This window comes from Scophthalmus maximus, chromosome 5 (genome assembly GCF_022379125.1).
Source record: "Scophthalmus maximus strain ysfricsl-2021 chromosome 5, ASM2237912v1, whole genome shotgun sequence".
Taxonomy (NCBI): Eukaryota; Metazoa; Chordata; class Actinopteri; order Pleuronectiformes; family Scophthalmidae; genus Scophthalmus; species Scophthalmus maximus.
The window spans coordinates 22693023-22714293 of NC_061519.1; the positions used below are offsets into that span (position 1 = coordinate 22693023).

At 44.2% G+C, this 21271-nt stretch overlaps 1 protein-coding gene across 4 annotated transcripts; it reads left to right on the forward strand.

Moving 5' to 3' along the window:
* Positions 1-888: 888 nt before the first annotated feature.
* On the forward strand, positions 889-13534 carry LOC118311075 (noelin-3). Of its 4 annotated transcripts, none has more exons than XM_035634603.2 (7): positions 889-1136; positions 1898-2000; positions 5103-5246; positions 6575-6730; positions 7935-8154; positions 10249-10355; positions 11840-13534. In XM_035634603.2, the coding sequence occupies exons 2-7, from the start codon at positions 1932-1934 to the stop codon at positions 12515-12517; spliced, it is 1374 nt and encodes a 457-aa protein (XP_035490496.1). In that variant the 5' UTR covers positions 889-1136; positions 1898-1931; the 3' UTR covers positions 12518-13534. The 4 variants fall into 4 exon arrangements, with proteins under 4 accessions (XP_035490496.1, XP_047188198.1, XP_047188197.1 ...); XM_047332242.1 differs by lacking the exon at positions 889-1136 and adding an exon at positions 3298-3327 and having other exon boundaries at positions 1440-2000; positions 3945-5246; XM_047332241.1 differs by lacking the exon at positions 889-1136 and having other exon boundaries at positions 1440-2000; positions 3945-5246.
* The last annotated feature ends 7737 nt before the right edge of the window (positions 13535-21271 follow it).

The following is a 21271-nucleotide window of genomic DNA, read 5'->3' on the forward strand; positions in this document are numbered from 1 at the left end:
TACTATCCATTCAAGAGATGTGTCTCCCCAGGTGGATGGGAGAGTGAACAGTTTTCTCGAGTGAGTTATTTGTCCCGCTTATCAACACGGTCAGCAGTTTGTGAGCTTCAGTAGAGGAAGTGACACACAGCTCATGGAGACAGTTTAAGGTACTCAAAAATTTGTACTCCTACTCTAAGCCGTAACATGATACATGTAGTACCATATTAAGTGTTTCCGGTGGTGTCCTAATATTCAATGTCCATTGCAAATAAACATCCATTATTAAGAAAGAATATGCTCCAAGGATTCTAGTTGTTTGTACATTCATGGTACATTCAGAGCAGGAACTGCTAATAACTCATTCAGAATACCATTAGTTGTGCCGTTTGCAAAATTATTAAGTATGCAATATATTTTTTCCATTGTAGTGTCTTTTTATCAATATATGTAATGTGAGTAGCACATGTGGTTTACGTTTTCTTACTCTGGAATGTTATGCTGGGGGCTTCCTGATAACCCCTGACCTTTCCTTTAACCCCTCTTTTGTTTAGTTCTTACATAAGATAACCCGAAGGAACCAGATGTTCTTTCTTTAGATAACAACGGACCTATATAAGTGTAAACCCGAAGCAGTGTCTGCCGAGCTGTCCTTTTGTGCCGGACTCTCTCCAAGTTCTGCAGTGCTTGAATTGATGCTGGTCTTTTTGTAATAAACCTTTATATACAATCAAGACGGTGTCGGCGGACTTCTCTTCAATACATCTTCACATCATCGCTACTTAGTATACAACACCATAAACTTTGAATGAGTTAATTATAGTTACATAGTTAGACCGACTTCCGCGTGCGCCGCCATGTTTGCTCCATCAAGTTGAATACGGCTGCCCAAAAGGGACAAAACACTCAATTTTTTCAGCGCTGCCGGAAACCGGAAGAGGAATCAGCTGTCGCGTTCTTCCGTGTGTCTGGCCGTTTGTCTTTATGCTGCTCTCCATTAAACCTCGGAACTCAGAACTCTGAAATCGTGTTAATCGTTCCAGTATAATCTCGGTACTCGGAATTACGACCTCCGAGTCAGAAATTGCAACTGAAACACCCGTCGAAAAAACCCCCAAAAACAACAACACCCCAACTTCCGGGATCCGAGTTCCGAGGTATAATGGAACGCAGCATATGACCTAATGTGATCTCTTGTTCAATTTTTTTTATATTTCATCTTTAACTTGGGAAATTTATTTTATCTTTAACTTCTGAATCTGCAGTCATTTTAAATTAAACAACTCTTTTCCTCATCGTGTTTACGCAGCGTATATGTAAATTACGCGCGTTGCCATCATCAGTGATCTCGCACTCTTCTTCTTCACCTGCAGCAGCTGTATATATATATGTGTGTGTGTGTGTGTGTTCGGGTACTATATATATATATATATATATATATATATATATATATATATATATATATATATAAATTTAAGCCCGAGCTGCAACTTCAGTCGGCGCACCGCTGCCGGTGGTTCCTCCGCGCGCACGTCTACGTTACCAGCTGGAGTCATTACGAAGTCCAGCGAGGCAGCTGGATGATGTCACATCCGTGAAGACAGACCGTTCCCCGTGTGACCTCGGGATGCTTTCGCTGCCCCACAAACTTTTCTCCCCCCCCGCACAGTGACGATGCTTCTCCCCGCTGCCCACCTGCCATGCGTAACGGGGACGAGAGGATGGATGAGGCCGCCCCCCCTCCCCCTCGCTCTCCTCCTCCTCCTCCTCCTCCTCCTCCGCCGCCGCCGCCTCGCCAGGAAGCCAGGGGGTTCTACCAGCGCAGTGGACGCGGTGGCGCGAGCCCGCGGGCAGAAACTTGCGTGAATATTTCTTTTTTTTTCTTTTTTCCTCCGTGTCGTTGTTCCCGTCGCGGCAGAGGAGGCGGACGAGGGGAGGCTTTGTGCAGCAGAATGTGGTCGCTGTCCGCGGTGCTGAACCCGCTGCTGTTCCTGCTGCTGTTCGGCTACTGCCCATCAGTGGTGAGTTTCCCCCCTTCAACACTTATTGTTATGTATAATAGAAAAGCACAGACTCACTTCATCATCATGGTCATCATCATGGTCATCGTCGTCATCAGCTCGATCTGTTAGTTGGATGTAGTGCTGCAAAGTTCAGGTCACAGTGGATGTGATTCCTTTCGGGTGGAGCGTTGTGAAACAACCGATAAACATAGAATGAGTCATTTCATGTCTCCTGCCATCATTTCCCTTTTTCGCTATTGTCACCGTGCAGCCAATATTCTCTCCGGTACTTGTAAGCAATAACTGACAGTAAATATATGGGGGGGGGGGGGGCGATGTGAAATGAAAACTGAAAGCTGAATTGAAAAGCAGCGGTGGTGGAGGAAGAGGCGCACTCGCAGCACTCGCTGGTCATTGCCTACATCAACCACATAGCATCGGTATCGATCCTGGAGTATTGCCAAGCACATAACTCACTTTTCGGGGAGAGTTCAGTCATTGTAGGACAAAAAAAAAGAGACAAATCGTCCCCAGGCAGCACGAAACATATTGATACAAAACTCTGACTTAAACCAAAATGATGCATTAGGGTGTGATGCAGTTGTCCCTGTTCCTGCAGCCTATGTGTTTTGAATGGTGTTTTCGTTTGAATTGGAAATCTGTCCTGCCAGCTTAAGCCTCCCGAAATGAGAATGGAAATTCGGGAGCATTATCACAAATTAGGGTGCGCAGCAGCTTGCAGATCACCAAGCCATTTGGACGAGAACAATGGTCGATTAGGTTCATCCCACCCATGCAGAGAACAATCCCCGGGCCAGTGTCTCGATTGCAAAGCAGTGTCCCCACCTATAGTATCACTTTGACCGTGATTGAAAGTTGTGTGCAGAAAATTAATGTTGTTCGTCTTATATTCTGGGAAACAATAAAAACAGGAGATGTTTACAGGCCAAGTGAGAAACTCAGAAAGAAAGAATCCGTATTCTCGGATCTGTCAGGAAGTCGAAATGAACGCCCCAAAACAAAAAGAGGAGCCAGCTGTCTGAATAATTTAATGAGAGAAAAACTCTTTGTGTAGAGCTCCTCACAAAAAAAAGAAGAAAAGCCGGTTGGAGAGTGCATCTGGCTTGGCAGCGCTACAAATTCATTTTAGTGTGAGGAAGTGTGCAAGTGAGAAAAGAGGGAAGGATGTGCGTCACTCAGGAGAAGGAGCGTTTTAACAGATTAGTGAAGCTGCCGTCTTTTAAGGAGCCTTTTACAGCAAAGTGGGGGAATGACGGAGTGAGGATGTTTTCTCTCCCTCTCTCATCCCATTCAGCTGTGACGCCACGAGAGAGGCTGATCCCAGGTACAGTCGTGGTGCACCAAGCCATCTAGTCTCCCTGATAATAATTCCATAAGTGCCACACACGACCTGCAGATAATTTTGTCACTTTTCCCTCTTCTGTTTTTTTTTTTTTTCTCGCTGTGGTTTTTGTTCTTCATGTAATTCCCACCGAGCAGAGGAGTTCAGACACATGCCATTAGCCATTATTATATTCTATTTCATGGCTTTTATTTATTTTTTTAATTTTACATTAAATAATCATATCAGAACCAGGGCATGGGTAGAATAAGCTGTGATTCCTGGATCACAAAGTTAACCAGTATCCGGACAAAGATCAAGGCTGCATTGCTTTGATAATATCAAAAAACATTTTCTTACAATCTTATAGTGGCGACATCAGAGAGATGTGCTGGGGCAAAGAATGAAAGCTCAGGAGATTGATATAGCATAGAAAGTATTTTTGTTTACAGATTTTTTTTGACATCAAGATCAAAGTGAAAATGTGTTAAAAAAAATAGTAATAAGAATATCAGATTCTGCGTGACTTGGGCAAGAATTTCATTTTTTACACACTTACAATTACTAAGAGCAATGTGATGATATGAACGGCATGTAATGTCTTGACATTCTACCTGCAGATGGAGCTTCTCCGTGGGTGAAAACGATGAGTCAGTGTCTGCTCTCTCGCCTTTTTACCGTGACGCCTCTTCGCCTGTTCAGAGGGGACATGATCTTTCATGGCTGATCCCGAATACTCTGTAAACTGCTGACGCTGTCAGGCAAGAGGATGAATGGGAGAAGGAAGTAACGCCTGCACTCTGAGCAGGGGCTCCTTCCATCTTCTGGCCACCAGCTTCAAAGGCGTGCCGGATGCCAACGTTCACATGTTTCACATTTTATTCTCCCTATACAGATAGAAGAAAAAAAAAATAGAAAAAAATCCAAACGATATCTGGTTGTCTGCCAAAGAGGCTAGTGGTGCAGGCAGATTTACCATCTGCAGTCAAAGGTTGCCAAAATTTGGCTGCAGGCTTGTGTTAATTTCCCCGGCTCGCAGTGAACAGACGTATTGTTCAAATACTTATTCTGTTTGTGCGTCCGATAGGTATCCGTTTTCTCCCGGCACTTTGATCAATATTTGGAGGGGAAGCGGTTTTTACTGCGCCCAGTCGTGACGGTGGTTGATGGCGTTGCATTAAAATACGCTGCATTGGCTTATGACGCATAACTTTATGTTCTTTAGACTTTAACGCTCGAGAGCCGTGCAGCATATTGAGTGTAATAAAGAGCAGGAAAAGCGCCCCACAAATCAGGTTTATCTGCGTCTCCGTGCAGGACATTCAGTTGAGGCATTGGACGGCCTGGTGAGGAGAAACAGAGGAATTTCAACCGCCTGGCTATTCATCAAGGCCAGGAAACACTATTTATTGTTGGAGAGGAAATTCGCTGGAGACCATATACTGTGAGCGGAGGAATATCTCACAGGGAAAGCACTTTGTTCTCGCTCAAAGCCCAGACTTTTTTATAAGTCAGCGGAAGTGGTTGGTGTCAAATCTTGGGGGGGGCATGAGGCAGAAGAATGGATAACCCGTGACATAAAAAAATAAGGAAACCATTGCAGCCGAGTGTCGCGATATGCCACCGGAGTTGAATTCGCTGTTTGTGCCTCGCAGTCGATGTGTGTGTGTGTGTGTGTGTGTGTGTGTGTGTGTGTGTGTGTGTGTGTGTGTGTGTGTGTGTGTGTGCGTGTGTGTGCGCTGCGAATTTTACCACTGTGCCCGTGTTTCTGTATGCAGACCATCAGGCCGAAGGAGGGGTGGCAGGTGTACAGCTCGGCTCAGGATGCAGATGGGCGTTGCGTCTGCACGGTGGTGGCACCTGAACAGAATCTGTGCTCCAGAGATGCCAAAGGCAGACAGCTCCGCCAGCTCCTGGAGAAGGTGCGGAGCACGCAGCCACACAACACACACACACACACACACACACACACACACACACACACACACACACACACACACACACACACACACACACACACACACACACACACACACACACACACACACACACACACACACACACACTCTCACTCGCATATTTACTGCAAGCAATCAGCACACCAAAATTCATATATACACCAGACATTGATTCCTGTCATAATTCATGCTTCTTTGTTGACCTAATCCTCAGAGAGATTGCCCTGGCCAGGTCCCCTAACCCTGTTTTATACTAATGCATATATTACATGGATGGCATCAGCCGAATGGCTGCATGCTTGTGAAGATGAGAATGCTCTCCATCTCACCTTAACACCACGGGACGGCGCCGGCTTCGATTTTGTTTTTCTTCCAATACACCATTCAAGGTATTGCTCAGGTCTGAAGTTTGACGAAGCTTTACGCATTTGATTGGTGATGTTACTTCCACCACCCTGTTTTGTTTTTTTAAAAGCATGAATATTTAATTGATTTCATGAAATGAACTCTTAACGAAGCAGCCAACATTGCAAATTAGAGTAGAAACATCACGTTTACTCCCAAATGTTGTTTTCTCTCTTTCCACCATGACAGTAGTGATTTGATGCATCATCCGCAAACAAACAAACAGCCCGGGCACTGGAGTCACTTTCCTCAATTAGTATGCCATATAAGGAAGCGCTGCTCTAACCTACATTTTTATGTGGTGTGCCAAAGGGTGTTCGCTGTCATTCACTGGGGCCTTTTGACACTAATGTACTAAGCTGCTCCAGGGCTTCTGTGAGGCCATTTTAGGATCCGGCTACCAGAGCCAGAGAAGTATGCAGAACACAATGTGAGTGTTGTGCCACTTTGCCAGTTATGTGCTCCAATAATGTTGGCTGGTTGCAACGATAGTCAAAGAGAAAAGAGAAAAAAGGACGATATTTCCTCTTGTTCACACACCCCATAAACACTAATGGTGTCTGTGTCAATGTTGCCAAACCCCCACGGATTCAATAGTTTATCCAAGACATTGAAAACAGGCCGTTTTTTGGGCGGATTATAACCGACAAAGTGAGAAAAAATACTGAGAGAAAAACTGCCATGTTAAAGTCCCACGTCCGAGCGACATTCCGATCACACATAGACGGTTAGAAGACAATCACCTTGGAGGTCAAAATGTTGATTTATTCCTCGGGACGCCCGGCGCGCGGTGGCCTCCCGAAACACGGAGGACATTTTAATCACGCGGCGGCGGACGGGAAAATCAATGCTGCACTGTTTCATTCTTTTCAAAAAAAAAAAAAAAGGTGCAGAACATGTCGCAGTCAATCGAGGTGCTGAACCTGCGGACGCAGAGGGACTTTCAGTACATCATGAGGATGGAGAGCCAGATCAAGGGGCTGCGGTCCAAGTTTCGACAGATCGAGTCGGACAGGAGGACGCTTGTCAGCAAGAACTTTCAGGTAGGTGTTCGTTTGTGTGTGTTGTGTTTGAGCCCTGTGAGAAATACCAAGGGGGAGGCCAGGAAACGGCTGCGTCTAAAGATACCTGAGAAACAGCTGAACTTGTAAACTTTCGCTCTGGATAAGGTCGATACAGCTCCACCGCTGCCCGGCCAAAGACAGGGTCGTCTTAAGAGCTAGACGGGCTGTGGAGGCACCATCCAGCATACATGCTGACGACTCTATAACAACGAGGCTGACAACACAGATCCTCATTCTAATGTGAAGTTATTTTTCAAAACTCTTACAAAGGATATGAGTACTGCAGCAGTGACCATCAGAATAGTTCCATGGGTAAAAGCTTTATTAGTTGTACTGATGATGTGCAGTGTTTTTATTGTAATTGTAGCATTCATCTGCCATGTTAATCAAAACCTATGTAGATAGAAAGATTCTCAGTTATTATACTGGCTTCCTCTCGAATCCCACGCTGTAAAAAACGGAGAAAAAAAAAGATAAATGTTGATGGGCAATTTCAAGAAGCGTTTCGATGTGGTTCAAATGCAAAGGCAATTTTCATTGTGAAGATTTCTGAACGTACTTTCCCAGCAGAGCGAGGACTCCCATATGAATTGACATTGCATAATTGACATTGCCTTTACTTAACCACTATGACAAGAGCAATTGCAGTAATGAGAATAGCTTATTATCATCAGTGGAATTTGTTTGGTTCCAACGAGAGCTTCTCCCTTCCCCCCCGTCTCTTCTGTCACAGCTCAAGGTTTTGATATAGACGTTTGTTGCTGTAAATATCAGTGTTTTGTTTATTTCTTTACTCTAGCATTTGATAAAATACATCTATGCTCTTCCCCCTCAGGTAGTATTCATTTTTTAACAATAATCACTTAGTAAGAAGCGGACTGCATTCGTGCAAAAGCAATGCTGAAAGCACTTGTGTTTACTGACCCACTGCTATAAGACGATGGCTGTATATCTGGCATTGATCGGAGTCTTAGAAACTCTTACACAAGCACAAACAACTGTCAGTCGGGGGAGGGGGTATATGCTTCAGGTTTCCTAAATGATATATTCTGCCTCCGTCAAAGATGTTGGCTCTATTACTGCAAAACATCAGGAAACTGCCGCATTTTCGAAACAAACAATTGTCCTGCCAGACTGAGGGATGTGTTGAGACGGGGTGGGGTTTTTTCATGTCGTATTCTAGGAGCTAAAGGGAAAGATGGAGTCCCTGCAGCCGCTGATCCCTGTCCTGGAGCAATACAAGACAGACACCAGGCTCATCTCTCAGTTCAAAGAGGAGATCAGAAACCTGTCTGGTGTGTTGATGGGGATCCAGGAGGAGATGGGAGCCTACGACTACGAGGAGCTGCAACAGAGGGTCCAAAGCCTGGAAAATCGTCTCCGCAGCTGTATGAGCAAACTCAGTGAGTCCAGAACTATCACACCGTGGCCATGGAGAGTCTATTTTACAGTGGCAAAGGGATCGCATTTCCTGCAGCGAGGGCGAAAAAGGCAGAACCGCTACTGGAGGCAGAAATGATGTCAGTGGTTTGAGTAAACTTCCGCTCACAGAACCTAGAGGCGTTTTTTTCCAAGGTAAAGATGAATAGTGGCGGCATCAGGAAGATTTGTACTCTGGCCGCTGAAAGAAACATCTCTCTAAGCCTACACAAAGTCAGGATCGATACGTTCACTTCATATGTTTGTTTGTTCTTTGTCTTTTTGATTCCTCTTTAATCGCATCCTCTTGACGGAGGCACTGGGCTGTGTGGTTCAGTCCTACAGTGTTTTTCATCTTACCTGTCAAGTAGGAGATTCTGTATCTCAGTGAATAACTACGTGACATCATTTTTTCTACTGTTAAACATGGTGTACCCCAGGGGTTGGTTCTGGGACAAATTTTCTTTCTCTTTGTACATGCTTCCCCTTCCCCCGCATTCTTCATAAACATGGTGTCCCGTTCTTTTGTTATGCTGACGATACACAGATGTTCCTGCCCGTTCTACCCGCAGACCCTCGACGGCTGAGCTCACATGAAAAACGTTCCTTCAGCTAAACTCGAGCAAATCAGAAATTCTCATCATTAGATCACAGCACATGGCAAAACCGATCCTGCTATCGGCTGGTCCCCTCGTGGATCATACCAAGCCTGTCGCTGCAGAATATTAGCGTTTGGTTTGACAGTAATTTAAGTGTTTTTATCATCATAAAGGTATTTCAGGAACACTTCTTAAAGACACAGAGACCACACTGTGCCTCATCACATCTGGATTACTGCAACAGCCTTTTTACCTGCCTGAATCTAAAAATCTATTGATGCACTCCAAACTGTACTAGAACTTCAACTTTATCCTAAGAGACTTGATCACCTCACTCCTATTTTAGCCTTTTTTAAAGTATGTGTTAAAATTGATTGGATTACTGATTCGTTTTAAGGACTTTTTTTCTACCTGTTATATCTCCAACGTCTTAGTACCCTATGCACTTTCTCATACCTTGAGATGCTCGGGCAGAGGTCTGTTCTCTCCTCCAGAGACATGGTTGAACACTTGAGGGGGCAGAGGTTTTGCAGCCAGGGCCCCGAGGCTCCGGAACAATTTGCCTGAGGACATCAGGCCGACTGACTCAGTAAATTTGTTTTAAATCCCTTCTTAATGTCTTCTTTCATCGGAGGGCTTTACCACGATGTTCTTTTGACTGTAATGTTTCTTTCGAATCTGATGACTTTATGACTTTTCTACTTTGTTGCGGCCTCGCGGAGAACTTTGCATCTGGATTGTTATTTGCCAGATGCAGTCAGGCAGTGAAAAGCTGTGGTTTTCTTTGCTCCATCCATTGACGTTGAACGCAGCTAATGAGATCAATTCTGCCTCCGGAGCAGCTTCCCCCTCAGATAAAGGTTTCGCATAACTAAAGCTCCCAATTTGCCAACTGCCAGGTTCAACGTGGATGGGACCTGTCAAAATGTCAACGTAAATAGCTAACGTGCATGTTAATGGGAAGTGGCTGGAAATCTGTCCGGGCTCGAAATGATTACTGGAGCATTCAACGTGCTTGGGGTTTGATTGATTTGGTAAAATAGCAGTTAAGTACTTAATAGGGACCTCGCAAGTTTAAGTGCAAGCCTACAGTCCTTTGGAACAATTAAAGTGTCTGGCAAGATGATTCAAGTGCGGCTCAAGTCCTTCAAATATTAAAACCACGTGGGATGAATGTTCACCCTGCTTTGACACATGAGAAAAGGGGTTTTACATGTTGCTGTATTGTGGCAGATTGTCTCGTCATCCTCAGCATTGCTTGAGCAGCGGAGGAGGCGTGTGTTGGTGCAGATATGCTGCACACAGAACCGGAAGAAACTTCTTAGTGAAAAATGAGCCACAGCCCCTCCAGTGCTTTGAGAGTTATTTTCCAGAATCAACATCATAACATTGGCTGTAGTTTTGTGCTGTGTGTGTGTGCGTGTGTGTGTCTGTGTGTGTGTGTGTGTGTGACCAGAATTGTGTGTGTTGTGTTCGCAGCATGTGGCAAGCTAATGAAGATCACCGGGCCTCTGACAGTGAAAACATCGGGGACGAGATTCGGAGCCTGGATGACCGACCCACAGGCGTCTCCCCAGAACAACCGGGTGAGGCCAGTTTTGTTTGTTTTCGCAATCCTTTGAAACTACGCCGAGCGATTTTAATAATGTACTCACGACCGCCTCCCTCCTTTTTGTTGTTTAGAGGAAAGATAAGTTGTAAAATTTCAAAGCATTTCAACTGAATGTGGAATAAATAATCAATCACACTAATGACACGGACTAAAAGTTACTGGAAGTGTCTGCGCTTTACTACTTGGCACAGGGCCTTCATCACAGGGCTTTACAGAAAACATCACCACACCACAAGATGTCTGGAACAAGGGAAATTAATAATCTTTGAGGGATGGTGCACTATTGAAACAAAATGAAATTACACGGCATCCAAGACAAACAAACAAACAGTCTAAGAATAGTGTCACAGAAATGAGCGAAGTCGCCCCCTGTATCCTCTTCAACGTTTCTTGACATCCATGCAAACAAAGGAATTTGGTGTAAAAAAAATCGCAAAACTATCAAATAATTTCTACGTTTTAGCTATGAATAGGTAAACATGCTCTGTGAGTATTTATGTCTGGTGACGAACACACTACAATGAATATGTGATGCACATTAAAAAGATACTGATAATGTCTCTGCTTCGGCTACTGTTCATTATTATTTCATAATAATGAACAGTAGTTCATGTTTGATGAGCATTTATATTCAGAGGAAATATTTAACAGTGTGTGAATTATTTGTATATTAAAAGACAACGGAGAGCATAGTTTTTTTTTTAATTCCAATTATCACCACAGTGCCTTTCATCTGATATTCTGAGCCGCAGTAACGGAATGTGAATGTAAAAGCGTCGACGCTGGCAGGAGTCCTGACGGGATCGGAAGACTGTCTGCGCAATTAAAATGCCACTGATTGGTCGGGCTGTTTTGATCTGGTCCTGGTTAGCTGTGCGGCGCAGGTCACCATGGAGATCTATGGAGCAGAAAAGTGAGCCGGCTTTGTGCCTAACTTTTGAGTACTGCTCAAAAATGGCTGGATTACCCGCTGGACTCTTGCCTCAGGGTCCAGGTCCAGGCCTATTTAACACTTTGCTCTGTAGCATCGTTTGTAGTATAGAAAAAAAATATAGAAGAAAAAATCTACGATTAAAAAAAAAACTTTATAACTCCCAAAACTACAAAATCCTTAATTCCACTTGGATGCTATATTTTCAGATTAGGAATACAAAAAGTATCTTTTGTATTTCAACTCACATTTCCCTCCCTAGTTTGAACTGCCTTTATTAACTTCCACCAAGTGTAGAAGTGCCTGTGTTCTGCCATCCTGTTTATTTTAAATTAAAGAATGCCCTATTTCCTATTTGTTTCTCATGCACATATCATAAAGATCTCTTTTTGTTTTAACTTGATATAACTAAAGATATTAGGGATTGTTGAAGATTTACATCCACCTCGGACCAACCACCTGGAGGGTTCTCGTGATGGAAAAAAAAGTCACCGGATTGTTGTGCGTCCGTGTTCATTTGTCCGCAGGTCTGGTACATGGACAGCTACACCAACAACAAGATCGTCAAAGAGTATAAATCCACCGCCGATTTTGTGGCAGGGGCCGAGTCGCGAACGTACAACCTCCCTTTCAAATGGGCCGGGACCAACCACGTGGTGTACAACGGCTCGCTGTACTACAACAAGATGCAGAGTAACATCGTGGTGAGGTACAGCTTCGAGTCGGGCCGCGTGGTCACGCAGAGGGCCCTGGAGTCGGCGGGCTTCCACAACGTGTACCCCTACACCTGGGGAGGCTTTTCCGACATCGACCTGATGGCCGACGAGCTGGGCCTGTGGGCCGTGTACGCGACCAACCAGAACGCCGGGAACATCGTCATCAGCCAGCTGAACCCCGACACGCTCCAAATCCTCAACACGTGGAACACGGAGTACTCGAAGAGGAACGCCGGCGAGTCGTTCATGATCTGCGGCACGCTCTACATCACCAACTCCCACCTCACGGGGGCCAAGGTGTACTACGCTTACTCCACGAAGAGCTCCACTTACGAGTACACGGACATCCCCTTTCACAACCAGTACTTCCACATGTCGATGTTGGACTACAACGCCAGGGACCGCACCCTCTACGGCTGGAACAACGGCCACCAGGTCCTGTTCAACGTTACACTTTTCCACATCATTAAGACCGAGGACGACTCTTAAAGCGGAGGGGACATACTGTACACACGAAAGGAAATTATTTGGAAAAATGATGGATGGTTTCGCCTGAAGGCTCCGATGGATTTAATTTATTTGTTCATTTATTTCATTTCCCTGATTGGTTTGGCGCATTTTATACAAATTCATTTTTTTTTTTACGCCATCTAGCAATTTGCTGGTGCTCACGCGATAAGGTATTGAATTAAATATATTGTCCACGTGGGAATGTGACACTTACTTTATGAAAATCAATAACTGCACAAATTAAAAACGAATTCATTGCCTAACGGAACGTACTGCAGGTAACAGATTTGGGACTAAATAATGGCACTTTCACTAAGTAAGTTTTAGAAATACAAGTAATAATTTCTACCGTATAATATTAATAATTTTTCTCCCCAAAATGAAAGCTTTTCCAAAGTGAAGTCTACATATTTATAATGGTTTTCTCCTTCAGAATTACCATTCATTCATACCGCTTAATTGATTCATATTTTTCACCATGTTCACTAATTGTTTCCATTCTCTCTCTCTTGTCCATTTGTTCCTCATCATCTGCATAATTTATTCCCTGCCTTTCACTACCACCACTCAGCAATCAATTTCTCTTCGTACTTTTCCTTTTAAAAAAATGTTTTTTTCTCTCTCGCAATTGACTTTGTACAAGACAATGAGAAATACGGTGAACCATAATGAACCTGTGTAGTAATTGTACTTGGCTGTTTTTTTTGTGTCTGCGACGATTTCTCGGTCATCCAGGTCATAGGATATCTGCGAGTACTAAGTCAAAGTACCTCCGCCGACGGCGAACCCCGGTTGCCTTTTACTTAGTACTTAGAGATATTAGCTTTTTTGTAAACTTCAGCAACAGTTTGTATGCCTTATTCAGTGCAGTACGTTCTTTACGCCCAAGGACAACAGCTCTTGTGCATGAATGTTTTTGCAATCCTTAATAGCATTTTTACTGTAACTGTTAATCTGTGTATTTTGTATTTGCACATCCCATTCTCCCCCCCCCCCCCCCCCCCCCCCCCCAAGCTACGACAAAGATCCATTTATACAACCAGCAGTAGATCAATTTAATAAGCATCTGTTTATGTAAATAAGAGGTTACACATGACCAGAATAAAAAGCATTGTTTTCATTAAAGCAGTCCCTCGTGTGTATTTTTGGCCGCCGGATGTCACATTAACTTGTTCCAGACGCTCCTGAAGAAAAACACTTGACCGTGTCAAACAGTGAGGTAATGCTTCCCTGCGATTTCATTTGACGTCACTTTAAACCCACAGACGCACTAAAGCTTTTCTGCCAAAAAAAGACTCACTCCTTTGTCCTCTAAAAGGCCAAAGCAACTCAAATTTCTTTCTTTCCCATTTCCTGCTCCACTCTGCCCGGTCCACATCGCGGTAACTCTTTGTCGGAGCTTTTATCACATTAAGAGACATGAGCGTCGTTTCCCGGCGACTCTCGGCATCCGTCTACACTTTTGCACCGGATGAAAACGGCTCATAACAGCTTCCTGCTCTTTGTTCTGTCCGCTGGTTTTTGACTATTGATTTGAACTCTTTCAGCGATACTCCATCGATTGTTGCTGCGTTGCAACTCTGCACTGCTCAGTGAGGTGATGAAAACGTTGACAGTTGACTTTTTTTTGCAGTTTGCGAGCAGAAAATAAAGGTAACGGAGAAGGTCAGACGTATCGGCTTAAAGCGCGTCCTCGTATTGGTGCAAATGGAGGAAAAAAACCACATTGTTTACACCTGGAACTGAATGAGGAAAATACACCAGGAATAACAATGTGTGCGACGCACGATGGAATAACCAGATGAGAAGAAAACAACCTTGATATCAGAATTTAACATTGGAAACAAACAAAGGTCTTCGGACGTGTTTACATTAGTTATCAAATTATTGAATGTTTCATTAAAATGGTAGATTCATTTCATTTTCCGCGCAATTTCGGCAATTTAAGCTTCACTTCTCACCGGAATCCAAGCTATATTAAAATATATGTCATTACCTAATGCTTTGAGATGAATGACGTTGCTTAAAATGTATTTTTTTAAAAAAAAGGAAGATGACGTCATCGTCTGTGTGTGTGTGTGTGTGTGTGTGTGTGTGTGCTTGATGGCCTTGAGGTCTTTTTGAGACCATCCACTGCTCCATGGCCAAAGGTAACTGTCAGTGTTGGAACAAACAATCCTACGCATGTACAGTACAGTGCACACAAGTATGTACACACACACGCACACGCACACACGCGCAAACAAACACGCACACTTTGGTATCCAACCGACAGGCTCCATGTTGGAACTCATCTCCGGGTCAAATCAATGCAGATCAACCAGACAGGAAACATCTCAAAGGTCAGAGACGCAGCCACGCCAACTCCATGCCTTCAGGAATCGCAGTGTGAACCTCCTGAGATATTGATTCCACGAGGAGCAGCGGCGTCAAGCACTTCCCCGCGCGCATATCAACTCACTATGTTGATATGAGCGTCGTGAATCACCGAGTTGCTGAATTGCTGATTCATTTCTAAAGTTTTGTGCGCTTTTTCCAGCATCACCCCCCACTGAGGGAAACCGTCCTGACAACTGAAGTTGGTTGGTTGAAACTGACAACAGCCCATAATATACTAATACTTTTTTACTTCAAGGACTGCGGAAAAATGCCTTGATTAACTGCCCACAATTATGAATATTAATCACAGAAGCTTCATCAGGGCTTTACTGTATTTCTGCGTACGAAGTTAGGTGACAAGACCAAGGCCACTGTCAGAAACTGGTGCATCATTTTCCATAATTTTAACGTTTAAAGCAAAATAAATAATCTCCCTTTCTTGCAGAGTGATACATGAGACTCGATAGGAAGTTACTTCCACCGCATCTGTCATAATCCTCGTGTGAATCCTTGAGTTATGGCCAAAAACTTGTTCTGGGAGCTCACGGTTACCTCGACCTCTGACCTTCGACCACCAAAATCTAATCAGTTGGTCCTTGGGTCCGAGTGGACGTTTGTGCCAGATTTAATGAAACTGTCGCCAGGGGCGACGGGCGGAGGGACGGGCGACCAGAACACACGACTTTTCAGAGTAGATGCGAACAAACCTTAAAAAACAAGTGGAGGCTGGGATGAAGAAAAACATCCTCAATACACAAATCAACATACATTCAAAGACACAAAGATCTATAAAAAAAAACGGCGGGGCGACGGAGGTGTTAATATTCGTAGCGATCGTTTTCCCGTTCAACGGATTTCTGTTGCTAGGGAACAGATGCAAGTTGAGATTTATTAACTGTCAACTATTGTTATTAACAAACTGTACCAGGAAATAAAAAGCGATAAGACCGCAGAATATGAATCAGTCGACAGAAGCGTAATTGAGATTGTACTTAACACACACTGCAGCAATTTACGAGCAAGCCCTTCAGCCAAAATGAAAATCACTGTTCTCTGTTCGATGGAGGCTTTATTTATCCTTATTACAGTATGAACAATATCATCTGATGACCATAACTGTCAGCTCAACTCTGCCAGCACAACAAGATTACGTGTTCTGTGCTGCTGTTAAACATCCTTTTATCAAACAGAATTGTCTGATTATAAATGACAGTGTGTGACGATGTTAATCATCCTGCGAGCGGAGAGCTGCTCCTCTGAGAACGGCGAGGTCGAGTTGTGTCGCCATATATCTGCGTCTCGAAATCATATTCAAACATTCATTACTGCATTGGACACGACCACAGATGACAGGCGCAGCAGCAGGCGGGGAAATGTTTCCACTTTTTAAGGGTGGATGTGACACTGTTTACCCAAAAGAAATGGGCAAATGACAAACCGCCAAAAAAAAAAAAAATGATATTCAGAACTATTCTTAAAAAGCAGCTTTTCAGCTCCGTTGCCAATTTCCCACCCGAGTGAGGGAAGAAGTCGCCCTGAGGAAACGTCAAATCAGTTTTCGATTATTGTGCGTTATCCTGCAATCGAGACGCGTTTGAGGCCAGTGGAGAAAAACAGTTTGAGTTCCAGACACTGGCGCTCACGCACGCCCACTGCGGTGATCGACGTCGTCAACAGCCAGTGGTGGAAGGGAAAAAGTCACAGTTTACATCCAAAGCGGGACGATAACAAGACTGGGTTTGTGTCTCCGTCGACGGAGACACACTTTATAATTGCTTTTGTGTCCAGATGAGTGAAAATGGAAATTGTCCTCTGATTGCTGTGATTCTCGAACAAATGATATATTTTTTTTTTTGTATTCATTTTGAGAGGGAACTCAATCTCTGCTCCGTCGTTCTTGGCGGAGAAGGCCTACCGACTGTTTTATGGAGATGCAGACAGTTATCACAGCGTTTACTATGTGCGAGTGTCGAGAGTAAAGAGTCTGCTTCTATTGAAGAAAATGAAACACAAAAACTAGAAACAGTTAAATAGTATAGATGGGGCAGCAATTTCTAAATATATAGCATTTTACATTTTGTTAGTGTATATCTTTTCCATCAGGGGCAGTTTAATCAACAATATGACGTATTGATGTATGTTTCAGATTTAAAGAAGAGACATTTTATCGTGAAAATTCTGTTGAATGTTATTTCTGTAAAGAGAAATCTGTCACGTTTGCCTTCATGCACATAATAATGCACGTCACTCATTCCCCCACGAACGTTTTCGCACCTTAAAGGGACCGCAACTGGAACACAGGCCTCGAGGCTCGGACCTTTCCTCCGTGTCCCAGGATCCTCCTGGGGGCAGCTGGTTTGGTTTGAGAGGCATCGTCATCATCGGGCGTCATGGGGCAGCGGCCCGTGGTGTCTGCATGGTGTTTTTAATTCTTGCTCTCCGAGTCCACTGAGGTGGTTTTCGGGGACACGTTAACGCGAAACACAACAGTGACACACAGGCAGAGTCCTAATGGTGATGTCACGTTGCTTCCGGGTAACACTGCAATGCCAGAGTTGACGTTAGCCTCCATAATCTCCTTGTCATTCCCTTCTTTCACGTATTTGTGTTTGACCTTCTGTGCTGCAGTTTCCTTATTTTTCTGCTTGATTTCCTCGTAGTTTGATCTTGCTATGGGAATCCCACATTCAGAACAGAGAGGACATTTCTTATCTTGATGCTCTTACAAAATATATTCCGTCAGTGGTTCCGTCCAAACCTCCGAGGCAAACTTGGCAACAACCTCGGGAAATATTGCTTTTAAAATCAAACATCGCCGCTTTGTCTTTTATCTGTTTTTCAGAACACCACAGGCCACGTCCACATTATACTAACAATGATTCCATTAAACATGTCTTCAGGTTCCAGCTCTTCCCTATCCCCCCTTTTTTTTTTTAATGGAATCATAACAGTTGCAGACAGTTCTATCCTTGCAGAGAAAAAAATATTCATAACTTTTACGGCATGAGTCACCACAGTGCAACAATTCACTCGTCTGCCTTCAAAAGTTTTTGGATATATATATATTGCAAGAAGACACGCTTCGTGGAATAGCAAACACCTCCGCTTAATTCTCTTCAACATTGCTCTATAATCCCTCCAAGAAATAAATCATGTACGCATGAGCGGCGAAAATGTCACATCCCCCCGAGCTGTTACGGACGATCAATTAATGAGAATCAAGATTTGCGATTCAACAGCTATTTCACAGTGGGCGATACAAACAGGAGGAAATAGAAACAAGGGGGAACTTCTCCAGAATTTATTCCAGCTTTTGCAAGAGAAGGGTAAAAGAGGACAGAAAGACAGAGGAGGGCTTTTTGTCCTTCATGCCGCCACCGCTCCTCAGCAACTGTGTTAATTTTGAATGTCACTTGTTCTCCCTGCAATTCTGCATTTGGCTGCGCTCCTCTGCAATCAGCCCTTATCTGTGTGCACAGCAGCCGAGGGTCCGTCTCACTGAATGAATGGGCTCAATAAAGCTGTCACGGCCCAGACTTGTTGACTCTGTTCTGACTCAGGTTACCGGGATCCATTCTCTCTTTTTTTTTTAATGGCTTCAGTTTGGCCACAGATCTACGACGCGACGCGACGCGCACACGTGACCACGTACGCCACTAGAACACAAAGTCACTGGATGTTGTCCACTGGTTCGCTGTTTGTTTTCAGACATCACTTACGAAGTATAATGGAACGCAGCATTTAATACGGTTGCATAAAAAGGTCCAGAATGCATCACATTGAGTTCCCAACGCTGCGCGAAACCGGTCATGGAATTAGCGGTGCGCTACCACAAAGTGTCCCCTGTCGGGTGATCAGTTGGTTGCGGTTTGCAACTTTACCACCAGATGCCGCCAGAAAAGTACCAAAATTACACACTGGGGCTTTAAAAATACATAAAATACATAAAAAGGCTCTTTTTAAATGATCCCTATAAAAAGATCCTTTCTACCATACTGATTAAAGTTATTAACAGCGTTGTTATTTTTCATGTCTTTATATGGATGATTTAATTTCAGTCTGAAAACTTCCAAAGTCACGTGCAGTATTGAGTCGATCATATTTAATGGGGTCGATAGATTCTCAGGAGAGAACAGCGGTCAGGTTCCCGGCGAGGACAATCGGGGGATGTCGGCGTCCACGGCTGTCAGGACGGGCGCCCGCCCCAAAAATCTTTGACTGACAGCCGAGCGCGTCGTGGGCGCAGGCGAACGGCTCCGTCTCCCTCCCGGATTAACTTTCCACTGCTCAGGCCTCCGAGATTGGTCTGTGCCAAGGACCGGCGAGGCCTTGGTGCGGGTGTTGTCAAAATGAAAATGGAGCCGTGGATTGTGGAGGCACACTCGGGGAGGGGAAGGTTCTTAAAGCTCAAGACCTTTTGACATCATCTGTCAAAAGTTCAGGCTTCCTTTTTCCTTTGAGTGAACTTTTACACTAATTGTACAGTTTAGGTATTTTCAGATATACAGCTTTGGTATTTGTTGTGATTATCCTTTAATTATTGCGCAGTTTGAGTTTTGCCTTGCCGTCCTGTCGTTTGGGGGTTTCTATGGTTTCAGTTGCCAGGCTGATTGTAGTGGCCATGCTGCTAATGATACGTGCCGTCCAGAATCAAACATCTATAATTCAGTGTTCCTTTGAGAATCCGAGCAAACAACACATTTCCTGGTTGGTGGGTTTTCTAACTCGAGGAAGTGGCGACAATGTCTATATTTCTGTTATGATCAAAGGGGTTGATAAAAACAGGACTTGGCGACATCGGCGCCGACATTTATGGCCTTTCATTTAAAAAACGCTCGCGGGGGGAGAGTCGTCTATTGCCACTTTAACGACGACTCAGAACGCCTAATTCCCAATCATTCGTTTTGCAGAGACGACAGTGCAAGTTTTTCTCTTCAAGCGTATTTTTATTGTTCATATAAATGGAGATATTGTTTGTTGAGACCTGGAAAGAATATAGAGTATATATTATATTGTCTTTTGGGGGGGGGTGGCATCACCTCTAACTTAAGGGGTCATTACTATGTCCCCCAGCCTAATAGGACCCTAAAAAAAGATGTTCCTCAGCCCTGTATCAACTTGATACATGGGATTTTCATAAAGGCAATTCATTAGATTATTAGGTGTTTGTGTTCCAATAATACTGTTTAATTTATTAAAATATATCTTCTTGAAATGAACCAACACAGTCAAAGGGTTGACATTGTTGTCGAGAGAATATTGAAGCGGGGAACACGGGACCCCCCCCTACACCCGGGAACATGGGAACACACGCTGCCTCCATTACACTCAGCTCCTGCAGCCGGTTCGTTGGGAGCAAATTTGCTGTCAGCCTGCTCCGCATTAGGACGGACCGAAGCAGGCGGTGGACAGCTATTTTCCAAAAGCCGTCACTCAGCGACGATCGTGGATTCAGTTTGACTGCCGTCGTCCCAAAGAGGTGTCTGCAATCAGCCAGAGTGAGATGTTGGTGGGTGCGCGTACACGTACCCCAAGCCTTAGTGCAGTAGATGTGCACATTTTCTGCTCACAACCCTCATTACGATCTGACTGTCTCTGAAGTTAAATCAATTAGACGTCCACGGGATGGTACGCCGCAGTCCCCAGACGAGCGATTCAACGATGTTCCGTAGACGGGGCACGGCTGACCTTTTTCGAAAGGGAACGAGATCATAGTGTACCTTCCACAATAACCTCCGGGGTTCCTGCTGCACTGTCGCATTCACTGACGCCCCCTCAAATGGGGGCTCGCAGCATCGGGACGTCTCAGGTAGTGTCAGGGCGCAACACAATCTGTAATTACAGCTGTATAATTGCACGACAGCTTCATGTGCAGCGGCTCCCGGGGGGGGGGGGGGAATCTGTCAATCTGTCGTCGATGCAACAGATTGCTCGGACTCCATTTTCAAAAAAATACTCGATACGTCGTGGCTGAATGTGAAGAATGGGAGTACGATTCCGTTGGAGGAAGGTGTTTGTCAGACAGCGATAAGTAAGACACATTTCCCAACCTCACCTTGTCCAACTGAAATCTATTTGGTCGTCTTTTTTTTTCTTCTCTTTGCAATGTTTAAAAGAAAATTCTCAACAGGAATATCTTTCCGTCTGCTCTTTGTCTCTCTGGCGGGAAGGGCATGTCGAACTCCCGTGTTTGATTGACAGCAGCCGGTAAACGTGACGCCGGCCGGGGGAATGAGGGAACTGAAAAGGAAAGAGAACTAGCTATTAAACAAAACCCTGTTCAAGGTATTTTACTTGTGCCTGTTGTTGCTTTTATTTCACCTTCGAATTGTCAGTTACTGATCTATGAATTTA

Coding starts and splice junctions, on each gene's coding strand:
- LOC118311075 (XM_035634602.2), top strand. CDS start 1,680: ATGCGTAACGGGGACGAGAGGATGGATGAGGCCGCCCCCCCTCCCCCT. Junction 2,001..5,102: donor TCGGCTACTGCCCATCAGTG/GTGAGTTTCCCC, acceptor TTCTGTATGCAG/ACCATCAGGCCGAAGGAGGG. Junction 6,731..7,934: donor TTGTCAGCAAGAACTTTCAG/GTAGGTGTTCGT, acceptor GTCGTATTCTAG/GAGCTAAAGGGAAAGATGGA.